Source organism: Gorilla gorilla, chromosome 7, assembly GCF_029281585.2.
Source record: "Gorilla gorilla gorilla isolate KB3781 chromosome 7, NHGRI_mGorGor1-v2.1_pri, whole genome shotgun sequence".
NCBI lineage: Eukaryota > Metazoa > Chordata > Mammalia > Primates > Hominidae > Gorilla > Gorilla gorilla.
The window spans coordinates 6,024,176-6,040,351 of record NC_073231.2 but is presented as its reverse complement, the minus strand read 5'-3'; the positions used below and the strand labels follow the sequence as shown (position 1 = coordinate 6,040,351).

At 48.2% G+C, this 16,176-nt stretch overlaps 1 protein-coding gene across 6 annotated transcripts in view; it reads right to left on the bottom strand.

Moving 5' to 3' along the window:
• DLGAP2 (DLG associated protein 2) overlaps nucleotides 1–16,176 on the bottom strand; it is a 968,326-nt gene that overhangs the window by 34,173 nt on the left and 917,977 nt on the right. For 5 of the 6 annotated variants that reach the window (XM_055347993.2, XM_063709014.1, XM_055347996.2 and 2 more), the window contains 2 exons: nucleotides 5,453–5,802; nucleotides 4,327–4,368 (listed from right to left, as the gene is read on the bottom strand). In XM_055347993.2, the coding sequence (XP_055203968.2) occupies nucleotides 4,327–4,368; nucleotides 5,453–5,802 (392 nt within the window). The remainder of the gene's footprint in view (nucleotides 1–4,326; nucleotides 4,369–5,452; nucleotides 5,803–16,176) is intronic. The other variant, XM_055347992.2, reaches the window with a different exon arrangement.

The following is a 16,176-nucleotide window of genomic DNA, read 5'->3' as shown; positions in this document are numbered from 1 at the left end:
AGAGGATCACTGGACCCCAGGACATTGAGGCTGCAGTTAGCTGTGATTGCACCACTGTACTGCGTCCTGGGCAAAAAAGTGAGAGAGACCCTGTCTCTAAAAAATAAAGATGGTTATAAAGATAACCTCAAGAATGCTTATGATACAGACTTTAAAGAACACAGGTTGACAGGTGCCATGGACAACAATGACCAGGGGCATGCACACGCGTAGAGACACTCGCACGCACAGGCACGTATGTGTACCACGAAAAAGAAAAATATAACAAAAGTAAAAGGAAGTTTTCCTTCCTTTCTCTGTCTCCAAATTTCCTCTAATATATTTTTGTTATTTTTATAGTGAATTTGAAAAATACAGTTTTTGGAGCTGGTCAGATTCTGCTACTTGCTGGCCATGCAACTCTTAGGAAACTCTTTTAAATTTTGTTGAATCTTTGCTTCCTTGTCTCAAAGAGGGGACAGCCAATGCCTCAGTTAACTGATGTAAAACTCTCAGCCTGATGCCTGACTCAAGTAGGTTCATCCACAGCAAATGCAAATTCCCTGTTCTCTCATTCCAGCTTTAAGGATGGTCAGGTGAATAGTGGTATGTATATTACATTAAAGGCACACGCATATGATGAACTGTGCAGATTTTATCGTGGCTGTCTTTTATGAAATCTTTCTAAGGAAAATGAAGTTCTCCATTGCTGGAAGGTAAAAAGTCTGAAGGGGACATGGTAAAATCATACTTGGCCAGGAGGAGCTAAGTATTTATCAATTTCAGAAATCCTGGGCATAGAGAGGCTTCATGTGAGACAGAAATCAAGTCTGGGACAAAGAAAATAAATTATTTTGTACAATGGAAAGGTAATTCAAGAGTCTTTTCCAAAGGAAATTCTGACTAGAATTGCAGTGTGAGCACACTGGCTCACATCTATAATCTCAGTGCTCTGCAAGGCTGAAGGGGTGGGATCACTTGAGCCCGTGAGTTTGAGGCTGGAGTGAGCTGTGATTGCACCACTGCACTCCAGCCTGGGCAACACAGCAAGCCCTCATCTCTTAAAGTTTTGAAAAATATATGGGTGCAAGAAAAAAGATGAATGAGCAAAATCACTGTCCCACCTCCCATACAGTCCCAGGCTAGCAGCAGCGTCAAAGCCAACCAGCCTCCTCTGAGCCCAGCTTCTGTAGGACTGCTGAGAAAATGAATGTGGGCGGGGCTGGCAGCAGGAACCGCTCACTAGTAATACTGGGCCAGGGTGCCAATCTGTAACCTTTGCTCTCCCAACAAGCTCATTTTCCGCTCTTCTTTCAACACCTCACACATAGCAGGGCAGGTGCCCTGAATCTGATGCAAACTCCTGAATCGTTTATTTCCCTCTGAGACGTGCTCTGCCTCCGAGAGTTACGGGTGAGTGGCCAGCCCTGCCTGTGAGGCTTTGAGCTCTGGGGCAGCCGTGAGGAAGAGCAGCTGACTGTGTGCCTGGAGAATCAGGCAGACACTTTTATCACAGGCAGGACATTCAGAATGGACAGCCGCAGAGTATTTTCCAGGCTGCCCCTGCCTTCTCACAACCTGGTGAGATCACAGAATAGAAACTGATCTCATTGGCTGGCCATGGTGGCTCATGCCTGTAATCCCAGCACTTAGGGAGGCTGAGACAGGTGGATCACCTGAGGTCAGGAGTTTGAGACCAGCCTGGCTAACATGGTGAAACCCCATCTCTACTAAAAATACAAAAATTAGGCGTGGTGGCACATGTCTGTAATCCCAGCTGCTCGGGAGGCTGAGGCAGGAGAATCATTTGAACTCAGGAGGTGGAGGCGGAGGCTGCAGTGACCTGAGATCGTGCCACGCACTTCAGCCTGGGCAACAGAGTGAGACTCCATCTCAAAAAAAAAAAAAACTAAAACAACAAAAAAACTGATCTCATTTATAAAGGTGGGGCTTGCAAGGCACCAGGGATAGAAGGATCCTGAATGTTACACCAGGCCTCCGTCCCACCTAACCGCAGTATCTGGGAGCTGTAAACATTTCCCAGAGTTCCCCAAACACACACATGCACACAAAAGAAAATGGAAAACTTAGCAGGAGAGACAAACCGCAAAGGATAAAAATGAAAGTGAATACACAAATGGTCCAATTGGAATGAAGAAAAGCGAGGTCAGGCCAGACCGGGTCAGAGGACCTCTCCGAGGTAGCTCAGCCATGCCCACAAGCTCTCCTCCTTATCCTAGGACTGGCCTATGAGTGCCAAGGCTGGGGCCCATTCTCTCCTACGGGCATCTGGCCTGCAAATCTGGAGCTGTGATGAGACCTCTCTGTGTGTCCTGCTGTAAGGGCCAGACTCAGGTGGCCGTGTCCAGACATCTGAGGAACAGGGGACTTGCCGCTGGCTTCTGCTCTAAGCTGGGCAGGGAAGGAGGACGGGGGCCATAGGAGGTGTGAGCTGAGGACCCTCACTCACTAGGGATCAGGTTAGACATAGCCCAGTAATTATAATGAGAATCCTGAATTCAAACCCTGATAGTAAAAGGTCATGCAATGCACTGTGAACAAGGGAGCTGCCTTGTGGGACAGGACCCCCCCACCAACCCCCCCGGGACGGGACCCTCCTGGAGCTGTCTCTCCACAAGCCAGCGAGTCACAGAGGGCGTGAGCTCCACAGAAGATGTGTTCAGTGACGTGGACGCTGTTCATTTGTAGGAATGACATTTGCAGAACACAGATTCTCCTGCTATCTACACTCAGACAAAACTGTGCCCAAAGGTCCCGGAAGCCAGTCCCATTGAACGCTGGTGGAACACGGGCTAGCCAGCTCTGTCTATGAGCTGCAGAACAGCGTGACACCTGCCCTGTGTCCCAGAACAGGAACAGAACCAGGGCAGGCTCCTGAGGACACGGAATCATTCTGGGATTTTCTCCTCTTTGAGAAGCAGAGCAGAGAGGGGTGGAGTGGAGTGCAGGCTCCAGTCTCGGCCGCTGCCTTCACTCATGGCCTTGGCCATGAGCCCTTAGGCAAGTCACTGACCCTCCCTGAGCCTCAGTTTTCCCATCCGTAGTCTGGGCACAATTAACAACCAGCACACGGGGTTATTGTAAGGATTAAATGGTGCCTGGCAGGGACGTGGCCACCTGTCCACAGCCTGCTCACTCTTGTCCCAGCCTGTCACCTCCTGCCCTGGCAAGGCTGCCGTCTGCAGCTCCCCTCCTGACACCTCCCTGAAAGAAGGAACCCGTCTTTCATCTGCTCGATTCCTTCTTTTCCTCCCCTTTACTCCTGCAGTGGCTTCAATTCTTTGGCTGTTTTCCTTATCCTGACACTGGAGCTGCTCCAACTACATTTTCTCTGTAGCTTTTCAATTCACTTCCTTTGGATAATTGTGAGACCGCCAGCTCACAGGATGCACAGAAAACACACAGGATGTTGTGCGTTTTTTTTCTTACTGCCATGAAAGGTGACTTCGTCATCCACCTGCATTCCTGTCTTTGCATCCATCCTCACCCAGCACACACCCAGCGACCCATCCGTCCACTCGCTTACCCAACATTTACTGAGCACTCCCTATGTGCCAGGCACAGTGCTGGGTGCAGGGTGGCAACAGGCTGGGGGTGCAGTTCCCTCTCACAGGACACAGTGTGTGGGGCTGGGGTCCAGAGAGGCCTCCGGGAAGGGGTAAAGGCACAGGCTGAGCTTTGCAGGGGAAGCTGGGGGGATGAGGAGAAGCCTGTACTCAGCAGAGGCTGCCATGCCAGGGGTGGGAGCTGGAAGCGGAAGAGGGCTGACCACGGAGGGGTGTGGGGTCCTGGCTGTGGGCGGGGCAGGAAGCGGCGGCACTGTGCCGCGTGCTGACTTAACTGTATGAGTTTCCAAAATTATGTCCCACTCATTTCAGATAAAGTCGGTACTGCACGTGCTTAGAAGTGGGCCCTGCCTCAGTGGTGGCTGGGTGGATATCCTGGAGGGCACCTGTGGGAGGCGGCTGAGGAGGAAAGAGAGATGTTGGGAGTGTCTGGCAATGGGAAGTCACCTGGCTAATTTGGGGGCCTCTCCAGTCTCTACTGCAGACGTGACCCTGGAGACGGAGACGGAGACGGACGATGGCACCCTAGCTTTCCTGCTTACCGGCGCCGGGGCCCAGCGAGGCCCATGGCTGCAGGCAGGTTAGGGACCCCGGTGAGCCCCTTTTCCTCATCTAAGGGGGACGGATGGGAGCACCCAGCATAGTGCCTGACACATAGAATCAGGACAGAGGCGACAAGAGCGGTCGCATGAACATCCAAAAAAGGGAGAGAAAATGAAAGTCATGCGGACGCGGCTTTGGAGCACATTTCGGTACTTACATCTGACCTTGGGTATGGCTGATGCTCTGGGAATTCAGAATCCTAAACAAAACAATGAAGCCACAGTGTGGAGACCTGGTTCGGAGGCCCTGGACCAGCGGGCGGCTCCCCTGCTCTCTCCGCCCGCATGCCTAGCTACCAGCGCCGCACGGGCCCGGCTCTCAGCATGCTCCACTCACCCTCCTCCCTGGGCCGCCCCAGCGGCAATCAAGAATCTGATTGTTAAAGCTCTGAGGAACGCAGGCTGAATGCAGGGGTAAAAGGAAGCAGGAGGTGGGCCGTGTTGGCAGAGGGCTTGACGGCCAGCCCTGCTCAACCACGTCCGCCAGATCCCGGAGGGATGCGCTACCTGACCCAGATCACAGGACAATCTTCCGGCCTCCCTGGGTGCACAACACTGCACCTAAAACAGACTTGCAGAGGGAGGTGCGGCGTGGGCAGGAGCCGGCCAGAGCTCTCCGTTCACGGGGAAAGGAACCGTCTGCCACGTCTATATCATGGGTAGACATCTGGGGGCCCAGATGGACGGCGGGTCAACCGTCTGTGGTCTGAAACCATGGATGCAATATCTGTGACCCCAGCTGAGGGGCCTGCCAGCACCTGAAGTTGCTGTGAGCACGTCCAGTTTCTGTAGAGAGGAGAGCATGCCCTTCCTTTTACCTCTTCATTCCCAACACCTTTTGGTTTCCCCACTCAACTGTTTGGCCATAATACCGAAAAGCTTTTGATAATACCGAAAAGCTTTTGAAAAATTAGACTTCAACAGAAACCCTCCCCTTTAAAGCATCAAAACAGTGTTATCTCCATACTCTCTAGGCAGCCTTTGGCCCTTGGAAAACAAGTGGAGCGGAGTGTATTTTCAGGGTGGCAGGGGACAGGGAGCCGGAACCCCTGGGTTTCCTTCAGCCCTGTACTGGGGTCCGCGTCACCTCGGGGGTCTCCCACCTACTCACTGCGCTGGCAGGTCTGCAACGCGAATGCACAGCCCTGCTCTCAGGTTCCACAGCCCTGCTGGGGTTACAGTCAGTGCTAAGGACCCAGGGCCGCTGGTTGGGTTTTGGCTTATTCTATGCTATTGGCAGGACTGAGTGGAGCGAGGCCCTGATGGGCAACCAAGAGCAGCTACCTGAATCCCGATGGAGGAGCAGCGGCTCTTGAGGAGCTCCTCTGCCTTGGACACCAGGATGGCCTTGTCGCTGGTCCGCACAGAGCTGCTCTGGCTCTCGGGCAGGTGGCGCTGGGCAGCGGCCGTCTCCAGCGCGAGGTTCATGGCCTTGTTGCTGTCCAGGCTGTCTGTGGAGTTGTAGAGGCCGCGGCTGTCCTGGGGCCATGGGGACATCCTCTGTGCGCGGCTGTCCTGGTAGGCGTCCTGGGTGGATTCGGTGCTGCTCTGCGCCGTCACCGAGATCAGAGGCTTGGAAGTGGTCCGAGGGGGCACCGGTGGGGGCGTTTTCTTGTAATTTGTATATGAGACAGCTGTAAGAAAAGAAAGTCCCAAGTCAACAGGCGTGTTCTTCTCCGTCAGCCTCTGGTCTACTGTTTCCCCATGCCCATGCCCTGTGGTTGACGGAGCAAGTCTGTTCCTGGACGTCTAGCCTAAGAAAATAGCGTGAAATGAGGGGACAGTGAGACAGCAGACATGAGTATACCTGTAACAGTGCAGGATTATAAAAATACCAGCAAACCCAGCTGCAGAGATACAGCTAAGCAAGGTGCGTCCCTGCAGGACAGCGCGCACGTGTGGCGTCATTTAAAAATACCAACAAATCCAGCAGCAGAGACACAGCTAGGCAACGTGCGTCCCCTCAGGACAGTGCGCACGTGTGGTGTCATTTAAAAATACCAACAAATCCAGCAGCAGAGACACAGCTAGGCAAAGTCCATCCCTGCAGGACAGCATGCAGGCATGGCATCATTTAAAAATACCAGCAAACCCAGCAGCAGAGACACAGCTAGGCAAGGTGCGTCCCCGCAGGACAGCGCACAGGCGTGGCGTCATTTAAAAATACCGACAAATCCAGTAGCAGAGACACAGCTAGGCAAGGTGCGTCCCCGCAAGACAGTGCGCAGGTGTGCGTCATGTCTACGCAGGTCATGTCATCGTGGAAAATACTGATTCTATCACGCTAGGTTCAGAAGCAGGCTGGATGCTAAACTATGCATAGGTCAAGATGGAATCTATTTGTACAGGAAACCTGTGTGTGAGAAGAGGTCACCAGCACCTGAAGATGTTAATCGCGGCTGTTGAGTGACAGGATGGGCACTGTCTGCTCTTGGGCTTGTGTGTTTTTCTAAAAATCATTATAACAAATAGCTACTGTTTCTGTAAAGGAGAAAATATATAATAGCAGAAACTTATTTGCTTCCCCATAAGTACAGGCTCCATAGGTTTAAGTTGTAGGAAGACCACTGGAAAGGGGCCAGCTCTATGCATCTGAGCTGGGCCAGGCCACGCTCACCTGTGGCCGTCACCAGCCAGTCTCCTCCCGAACTCGAGTTGCACGGGGCATTCTGTACCACCGGCTGTACAGCCGGACAGGCCACCAAAGCAAAATAAATGCATCTGGAGGTGATGACTGTATTAAATAACTCTTAGAACCTACCAAAAATGCATGAGACACCTTGGCCTGGACTCAGGCTATGACTTATTTTTATAGAGAGGATGAACTCCCTAACACTCTCCCTCAGCAGGAATTGGTTGTCTGTTACAGTCAATTATTTTACTTTATTGCACAGGAAGAGCTGATGAAAGTGCTTCTTGAAGGGAATCTGCTCCCCTCATCAGAGTGCAAAGCAAACACTACCCCACCCCTGCCACACACACACAGTGGGAGGCACTGCCAGGCTGCTTGTGACGTAGGTGAGTGCACACGTGGGCGTCTCCTGGAGGGGTCTGAGCGCCGTCTGTGAGGACAGACCGAGCAGCAGTTTTCCCCAAGGATGTCCAGACACGGTGCCCGAGAGCAGCTGCCGGCTGCTGCAGGTGGAAACACATCCTTTCTGTGTCTGCAGGACACTTCCCATCCCTCACCTCCTCCAATCATTTTTAACCCATATGAGTGGATTTTCCTAATCCACTCTGACCTCTAATGTCATCCCAAGTTAACAAGGACAAATGACAAAACAAGCCTGCCATTCAGGATGACCTGTGCTTTAAGGCATAATGTTACATATTAACATTTACAAAGTGGGGCCTTTTTTTTTTTTTTTTGAGATGGAGTCTTGCTCTGTTGCCCAGGCTGGAGTGCAGTGGGGCGATCTCAGCTCACTGCAGCCTCCGCCTCCTGTGTTCAAGCGATTCTCCTGCCTCAGCCTCCCGAGTAGCTGGGATTACAGCGCCTGCCACCACACCTGGCTAAATTTTGTATTTTTAATAGAGACAGGGTTTCACCATGTTGGCCAGCCTGGTCTCAAACTCCTGACCTCAGGACCTCAGATGATCCACCCACCTCAGTCTCCCAAAGTGCTGGGATTACAGGTGTGAGCCACCACATCCAGCCCAAAGTGGATACATTTTTAAAAAGCATGCATTGGAAAGAGAATCTGAAGCCTAGAAAACTGAGGAAGGATGATCAGATGTTATTAAATCAATCGGGTGCTGAGCTGCTCTTTTACCAGACAAACATTCAAAATCCTGTCTTTTTTTTCTTTTGTTCCTGACTTTTCCCTCTAACATCAATCAATGCCTTAAGCAAAATTATTGAAAACTGACAAGATTCAAGGCACTATTTAGGAGACTCAGAAAGTTCCCAAGACTTCTCCATACCAAAGGCCAGTAGTGCTGCGGAGAGACCTGGGTTAGGAAGTATTTCATTTTTCTGGGTGGGACGCGTTGGGGACTGCGCATTCATCTCACCTTGGCAGGGATGGGGTCTGTTTAAACACTTGCTTCTGATGACGCCTTTCCTGGCAGTGTTTCATAGCACTGATTTATCAAGGGTGTTAAGTGCGACACGGACACATGATCAGAGAGCCAGCGGGTGGAGGTGTGAAGAGGGCTCATAGATAAAGGGGTTTCCACGTGACAGCCCTGGAGAGTAGGCAGCTGTTTTCACGGTAACCCATTTGTCATGGGTCATTTACAGAAAACAGAACCTTTATCATTAATCACACGTCTTCAGATTCTATGGCTCTGGCCGAAGGCAGGCCCGGTGTCCGCTGCGTGCTGGAGCGAGATTGCGGACAGGGGCTCTCAATGACCTCTCCAGTGGCAAAGCTGGCTCTGCGTTGGTTCTCTTAAGCAGAAATATTGATTCCGAAGAAGTTTTGAGTCCCAGCAACAGGGGTAGTAAAAAATCAAAGGCAACAGAGAGACGCAGGAATATAGATTAAAATGTGACATCTGCCTTATTATAGTTATATTTTTCTTTGGCAAGTTTGAGATGAGTAGAAAGGTGATATTAAACATGCCAAATTGGTTGGATTTTCCCAGCGAGGTTCACCTCAGCAGTGAACGATGGCAGGTATCAAGCGTCATAACCATGTCACAACATGTCACAGGCAAATGCAACAGGGAGGAAAGTAATCAGTTAGTGACCTTCCCAGAAAATTTGAGCAAATGCATGCAAATTCATCCCCACCTTGGCTCATTATGTGTTTCATAGTTACTCTCAAAGGTCTGTCACCACTGTTCAAAATCACAGACCTTACTAAGTGTATTTAAGTAAAATTTAAAGAGTCTGAAAAATTTCACAAAACAAGTAAACCTTCCTTCCTGTATGGAATATCACGTAAATTAAAAAAAACTTATGGGGCAGGTTATGACTTATCTCCATGATCACAGGAAAATCACATACCACATCTTCTCACTTTATAATGTGTTTGCTACAGGCCGATGAAATGATTTTTTAAACTGATTTCTTTGTAAAAATGTAGTTGCATGCCACACTTTTAAAACAAACAGATTAAGAAAGAGCAGTTCACCTCCAGCGTACAAAAAGAAGAATTTACTACACTCCACCTGGCAGGGCACACACAGTGATTTTTCCTGGATGACAAAAGAAAGACATTATGCTGTTTCTAAGGTTGTTCTCAAAACCACTAAAACGAAAATGCGGTTTGAAGCAATTAGCTGTGCTGCAGTGATACAGAGATTATCACTGACTGACTTTCGTAAAAGTTATAGTTGGAACTTTGTGAAAGAGTATTGTTTTTCACCGTATCAGCAAGGCTGCAATGTTGAACTGAATGTCCAGTCGAAATGAATGTCCATATGGTTGCTGTTACCATATGGGTTTTCCAGAGACCACTGATAAGGGGGCTGAAGACCCTGGGCTTTCTTCCACGTTGGGCACCGATGTAAAGTGCCTGGCAAGCTTTACTGGTGGATATAACATTGTAAGATTCACTGATTTCAGGAAGCATTTATCTAGAGCCTAAGAGCCTGGCCCCAGTGTGCTCCATAATCACACTGAAAAGGCCATTCTGAGAACTGAGGGTGCAGCGTCAGAGACCAGGGACGCCCAGAGGGAGACTGGGGTTGAAAGAAGCTTCCTGGGGGTGAGCCTGGCCGTGCCTTGAGATGGGTGGAGCTGCTCCTGGGAAGCAGGAGTAGGACGGGCCAGCGGACATGGCCTGTGCCTAGATGTACCCATGCCACCACGGGAAGGGCTAGTAGACGTGGCCTGTGTTGTAGACGCACCAATGCCACCACAGGAAGGGCCAGGTGACATGGCCTGTCCTGTAGATGCATCAACGCTGCCACGGGAAGGCCAGTGGGCATGGCCTGTCCTGCAGAAATGTTTGATGGTGCTGTGCCCGCACCCACAGCCTCAGCTCTAGAAAGGCAGCCCTGGTGGAGGAGGGTTTGGTATCAGTGGATCAGTTGTCATCAACAAAACCACTATTCTCTGGCATAAGGATACTGCAAACTTTATTTGGATTTCCCCAGCGGTCTGCAGGCTCCTCTGGGGGCTGAACCGACTGGTCACATTAGTGCTCTGGGGATACGGCCCGACTTCTTCTTTTCTTTACAAGCGTCATGGAGTTTTCCTCAAACTATTTACCTTCTGGCAGAAACAGCAAATGACCATTCTGCCCTTCTCTCTTCCTCTAAATCAAAACATGTGCTGTGATGCTTGAACGCTTGTTTTGCTCTGCTTTCCTCTGGTGATTTAATATCTTGAGATGATTTTCACCACTCCCTGCAGTTGAGTTTCACTTACAGGATCCACAGACTCACAGGCAAGTCACAGCTGTCAGACCAAACCTCCCCTGTGGGTCGAAGTTAACCATTTCGCTCAGGGCGCAAGGGAAAGGGGGGCTTCTCGGTCCTTTCCTGCAAAATCTGTGGACAGGGAAATCTCATACACTTCTTTCAGGTTCTATTAAATCAATCTTTCTTGCTTCAGACATGAAATCATGTCATCATGTGATCTTGGAGAAACTGCCTTCCCTCGGTCTGAGGGTGCTCTGCGGTGTCCGGCGTCTCACGAAGCGGAGATAAGCATCCAGAGAAGCTGGCGGAGACGGGTGCACAGTAAGGGCGCTGTCACCACCGGGTCCCCAAACAGCACGGGCCGACTCCACCATCAAAGAAGAGAAGAAAATGCCAGCAGCACCTGCAAACTTGCCACCACCCCTTCATTTCTTCAGTATGAGAAAGAAAAGTCACCTTGGAGTACGCATGTGCGTGTACACACACACTCACACCCCACACTCACACGTGTACACAGGCACACATCCCCCACACTCACACATGTACACACGCACACACACCCCACACTATGTGTACACACAGGCACACATCCCCCACACTCACACATGTACACACACACACCCCACACTCACACATGTACACACACACCCCACACTCACACATGTACACACACACACACCCCACACTATGTACACACAGGCACACATCCCCCACACACACGTACACACGCACACACACCCCACACTCACACATGTACACACACACACACACCCCACACTATGTACACACAGGCACACATCCCCCACACTCACACATGTACACATGCACACACACCCCACACACATGTACACACACACACCCCTCACACATGTACACACACAGACTCACACCCCACACTCACACATGTACACACACACAGTCATACCCCACACTCACACATGTGTACACACAGGCACACATCCCCCACACTCACACATGTTTACACACAGGCACACATCCCCCACACTCACACATGTACACACGCACACACTCACACCCCACACTCACACGTGTGTACACACACCCCCCCACACTCACACGTGTGTACACACACCCCCCACACTCACACATGTGCCAGGCACTCTGTGGAGCAGGTTATACTTTGCAGTTCATTAAACTTCAGAACAACCTTGTGGGGTAGGCAGTCTTGGCATTTGCATATCTTGGAAGAGAAGGTGGAAGTCTGAATGGGCTTAAACCTCTTCCTGACATCAGCCCACAAGAAAAATGATAGAACTGAGATTCAGATGCTTCTCCAGTTGTTGGTTACAATGAGTCTAGTTTTCTTTTTTGTGACCATTTACATAGCAGAACCTTATTTCTCATGACCTGATCTAGTGTTTTCTCATTTAAGAGACGGGTCCAAGAGTGCACGTCAGAATCCTTGCCCGCTGCAAAATTCAATGAAAGAGGCACTTATTGCAGCAAGATTTATGGCGGTTCCAGGTTTCCTAAAAACAAAAAATCAAAATGCCTTTGGCGGCAGAAGATATTTTAAAGATTATACCCTGACACTCCATGACCCAAATTGTTTAAAGGGACTGTTAACTAATGGGCTTAAGCCAGAGTAAGAGGAGATTATATGAAATGGGCTTTCAATTCCTTAAATCATACCAAATCAATGAAAATTATTTTGGGAAAGAGGCCTTCGAATATTTGTTTATTGGCCTGATGATATATTTTCCTGGTTCATAGGAAAGGTGGGTGGGACCCACTGATTTCCAAAGCATCAGTTTATCCCTCATGATCTATGGGCAGAAGACCCTTTGCAGCAGCCCTGTGACCGTGACTGTGTACTTCCCCTGAGGTCTTGCTGTGGCACAGCACTCAGGCTCACCATACTGTAAGGAGCGTGACCGTGTTCTTCCCCTGTGGTCTTGCTCTGGCAGAGCACCCAGGCTCACCATACTGTGAGGGGTGTGACTGTGTTCTTCCCCTGCAGTCTTGCTCTAGCAGAGCACCCAGGCTCACCATACTGTGAGGAGTGGGCTTTTCAGGAGATCTGGCTCTCTGTTTCAGCTGAGTGATGGTGATGACACCGGCTGAATTGTCCCATAGGGCGGATGTTTATGGTTTCTTCAGATAAACATAGAAACTGACCCTCCTAGTCTTGAAACCTGAGAAAGTTACATCTGTCTTATCTGAGTTCCTTTCTAAGGACGGCAGCCATCGGGCCTCCCAGATAGCATCATGGAGCTGCAATTTACCAGATCACTGCATCTAGACAATGAGACCAAAGACCTAACATCCACTCTGACTGCCCAACCCATCCTCTGCTTCCTGGTGGCCGCCTCTTCCTCACAGCTCCCTCATTTCTGTTTTCCCATACATGGTTACATTTCTTCCCTGCTATATAAACCTCTAATTTTAGTTTGCCAGGGAGATGGATTTGAGATGGATCTCCCATGTCCTTTACTGCAGCGTCTGATGAAAGCCTTCTTCCCTGGCAATACTCGCTGTCTCAGTGATTGGCTTTCTGTGCAGTGAGCAGCAGAACTTAGAGCCTTTTGTCAACAGTGATGTTACTCCCTGCCTCTTCTCAGTGCTCCTACTGGCCATGTCAACATAGCAGAGGCCACGGAGAACAGGTGGTCATGCACCACACAGGTCTGCAGCCCCCACCACCATGAGGTGCAGCGCCTCAGCGAGATGAGAAGAAGCTGGGCCTAGCAGGCTGAGAATGAGAGCTCTCCTGGGGCTCCAATGTGAACAGGAAGAAAACCAGCTTGAATGGCTTTGAAAAGGATTTCTATTTAGACAACGTTTTCTTGGAAAGAGCTAGAGCTTGAACACTTGTGAACTGCCAGTCACTGCTGTCTTTACATGGATTTGTCCCCTAGCCTCCCCCAACCCTTGCCAGTAGAAACAGGTGGAGTTTCTCCCTGTCTCGTAGACAGGAAGTGGAAGATTCCGGTTCCAGCAGCCTTGTTGCTGGAGGTTGCGGTATTAGCTACGGAATCACGGCGCCATGTATTCTTCAGTGACACCATTCAAGGGGAAAAGCCTACTATGTTATCAGAACTTCAGGTTCTCTCAAAAACATTTGGGCCATTTAGCTAAAGGACCAAGGGAAAGTTTTGATTGATCATCTGAGGGTTTACCAACCACAGGATCTGAAACGCCATCTCTGCAGGAGGGAATATGTGTTCTGGTAGGATATTTTTAATCCCCTAAAAATATTAATCACTTGTCCATGTAAGTCCCTTTGTTAATGACCCCATGAGAAATCCAACACATAGTTTTAATAGAAATAACTGACCTGTAGTGTTTAAAGAATTGGAAACACTGTAGAAGTTAAAGAAACATTTAGCAATACACATAAAAATTTCCAGGTATGCAGATGCCAGACGCATTTTTACATGTGAGTACAGAGGTCAAGGGGGATCTCTGTGTGAAGACCTGGGACAGGCACTTAAAATATATTTTAAATATAGCTTTTGTCATTCTCACTTATAGTGGGCGTATATGCATATAATATAATCCCTCATGCATTCTGAATGGATTGTTTATAGCAGAACAATAAGTTACAAATAATACAGCAGTTATTAAGAAATTATTTTTAGGCAGCTAGAAAAGGTGAAAGATCTTAGTAGAATTTTCCTTTAATGAAAAGCAGCCCTCCAGCCAGAGAGAAAGGTCAGGTTACACACAAAGGGAAGCCCATCAGACTAACAGCAGATCTCTCAGCAGAAACCCTACAAGCCAGAAGAGAGTGGGGGCCAATATTCAACATTCTTAAAGAATTTTCAACCAGAATTTCACATGCAACCAAACTAAACAAACTAAATAAGTGAAGGAGAAATAAAATCCTTTACAGACAAGCAGATGCTGAGAGCTTTTTGTCACCACCAGGCCTGCCTTATAAGAGCTCCTGAAGGAACCACTAAACATGGAAAGGAAAAACTGGTACCAGCCACTGCAAAAACATGCCAAATTGTAAAGACCATTGACACTATGAAGAAACTACATCAACTAACGGGCAAAATAACCAGCTATCATCATAATGACAGGATCTAATTCACACATAACAATATTAACCTTAAATATAAACAGGCTAAATGCCCCAGTTAAAAGACACAGACTGGCAAATTGGATAAAGACTCAAGACCCATCAGTGTGCTGTATTCAGGAGACCCATCTCATGTGCAAAGACACACATAGGCTCAAAGTAAAGGGATGGAGGAATATTAACCAAGCAAATGGAAAGCAAAAAAGAGCAGGAGTTGCACTCCTACTGTCTGATAAAACAGACTTTAAGCCAACAAAGATCAAAAAAGACAAAGAAGGGCATTACCTAAAGGTAAAGGGATCAATGCAACAAGAAGAGCTAACTATCCTAAATATATACACACCCAATACAGGAGCACCCAGATTCATAAAGCAAATTCTTAGAGACCTATAAAGAGACTTAGACTCCCACACAGTAATAGTGGGAGACTTTAACATCCCACTGTCAATATTAGACAGATCAATGAGACAGAAAATTAACAAGGATATTCAGGACTTGAACTCAGCTCTGGACCAAGCGGACCTAATAGACATCTACAGAACTCTCTACCCCAAATCAACAGAATATACATTCTTCTCAGCACCACACCACACTTACTCTAAAATCGAACACATAATTAAAAGTCAAACACACCTCAGCAAATGCAAAAGGATGGAAATCATAACAAACAGTCTCTCCGACCACACTGCAATCAAATTAGAACTCAGGATTAAGAAACTCCCTCAAAACCGCACAACTACATGGAAACTGAACAATCTGCTCCTGAATGACTACTGGGTAAATAACGAAATTAAGGCAGAAATAAATAAGTTATTTGAAACCAATGCTTTAGCTATGGCCCACAATCTCTGGGACACAGAATTTCTGGGACACAGCTAACACAGTGTTTAGAGGGAAATTTACAGCACAAAATTGCCACAGAAGAAAGCAGAAAAGATCTAAAATTGACACCCTAACATCACAATTAAAAGAACTAGAGTAGCAAGAGCAAACAAATTCAAAAGCTAGCAGAAGACAAGAAATAACTAAGATCAGAGCAGAAATGAAGGAGATAGAGACACAAAAAAACCTTCAAAACATCAATGAATCCAGGAAAAGATCAACAAAATAGATGGACCGGTAGCCAGACTAATAAAGAAGTGAAGAGAGAAGAATCAAATAGACACAATAAAATATGTTAAGGGGGATATCACCACTGATCCCACAGAAATACAAACTACCATCAGAGAATACTATAAACACCTCTATGCAAATAAACTAGAAAATCTAGAAGGGAATGGATAAATTCCTGGACACATACACCCTCCCATGACTAACACAGGAATAAGTGGAATCCCTGAATAGACCAATAACAAGTTCTGAAATAGGCAGTAATTAATAGCCTACCAACCAAAAAAAGCCCAGGACCAGACGGATTCATAGCCTATGTTAACAAAACTGCACGTTCTGCACATGTATCCCAGAACTTAAAGTATATATAAAAAAAGTAGCCCCTAAACCGTTTCTTCTTTAGGGGAAAGCTGCCTAAGAAGTCAGGCATAGATATGCAGACTAGGAGCTTTCATATGTAAATGGAGCAGCTGTACCTGGAAGCCAGGTACATTCATTATGGCATCTCCTGCTCGCTTTTGCTTGTCAGTATGTG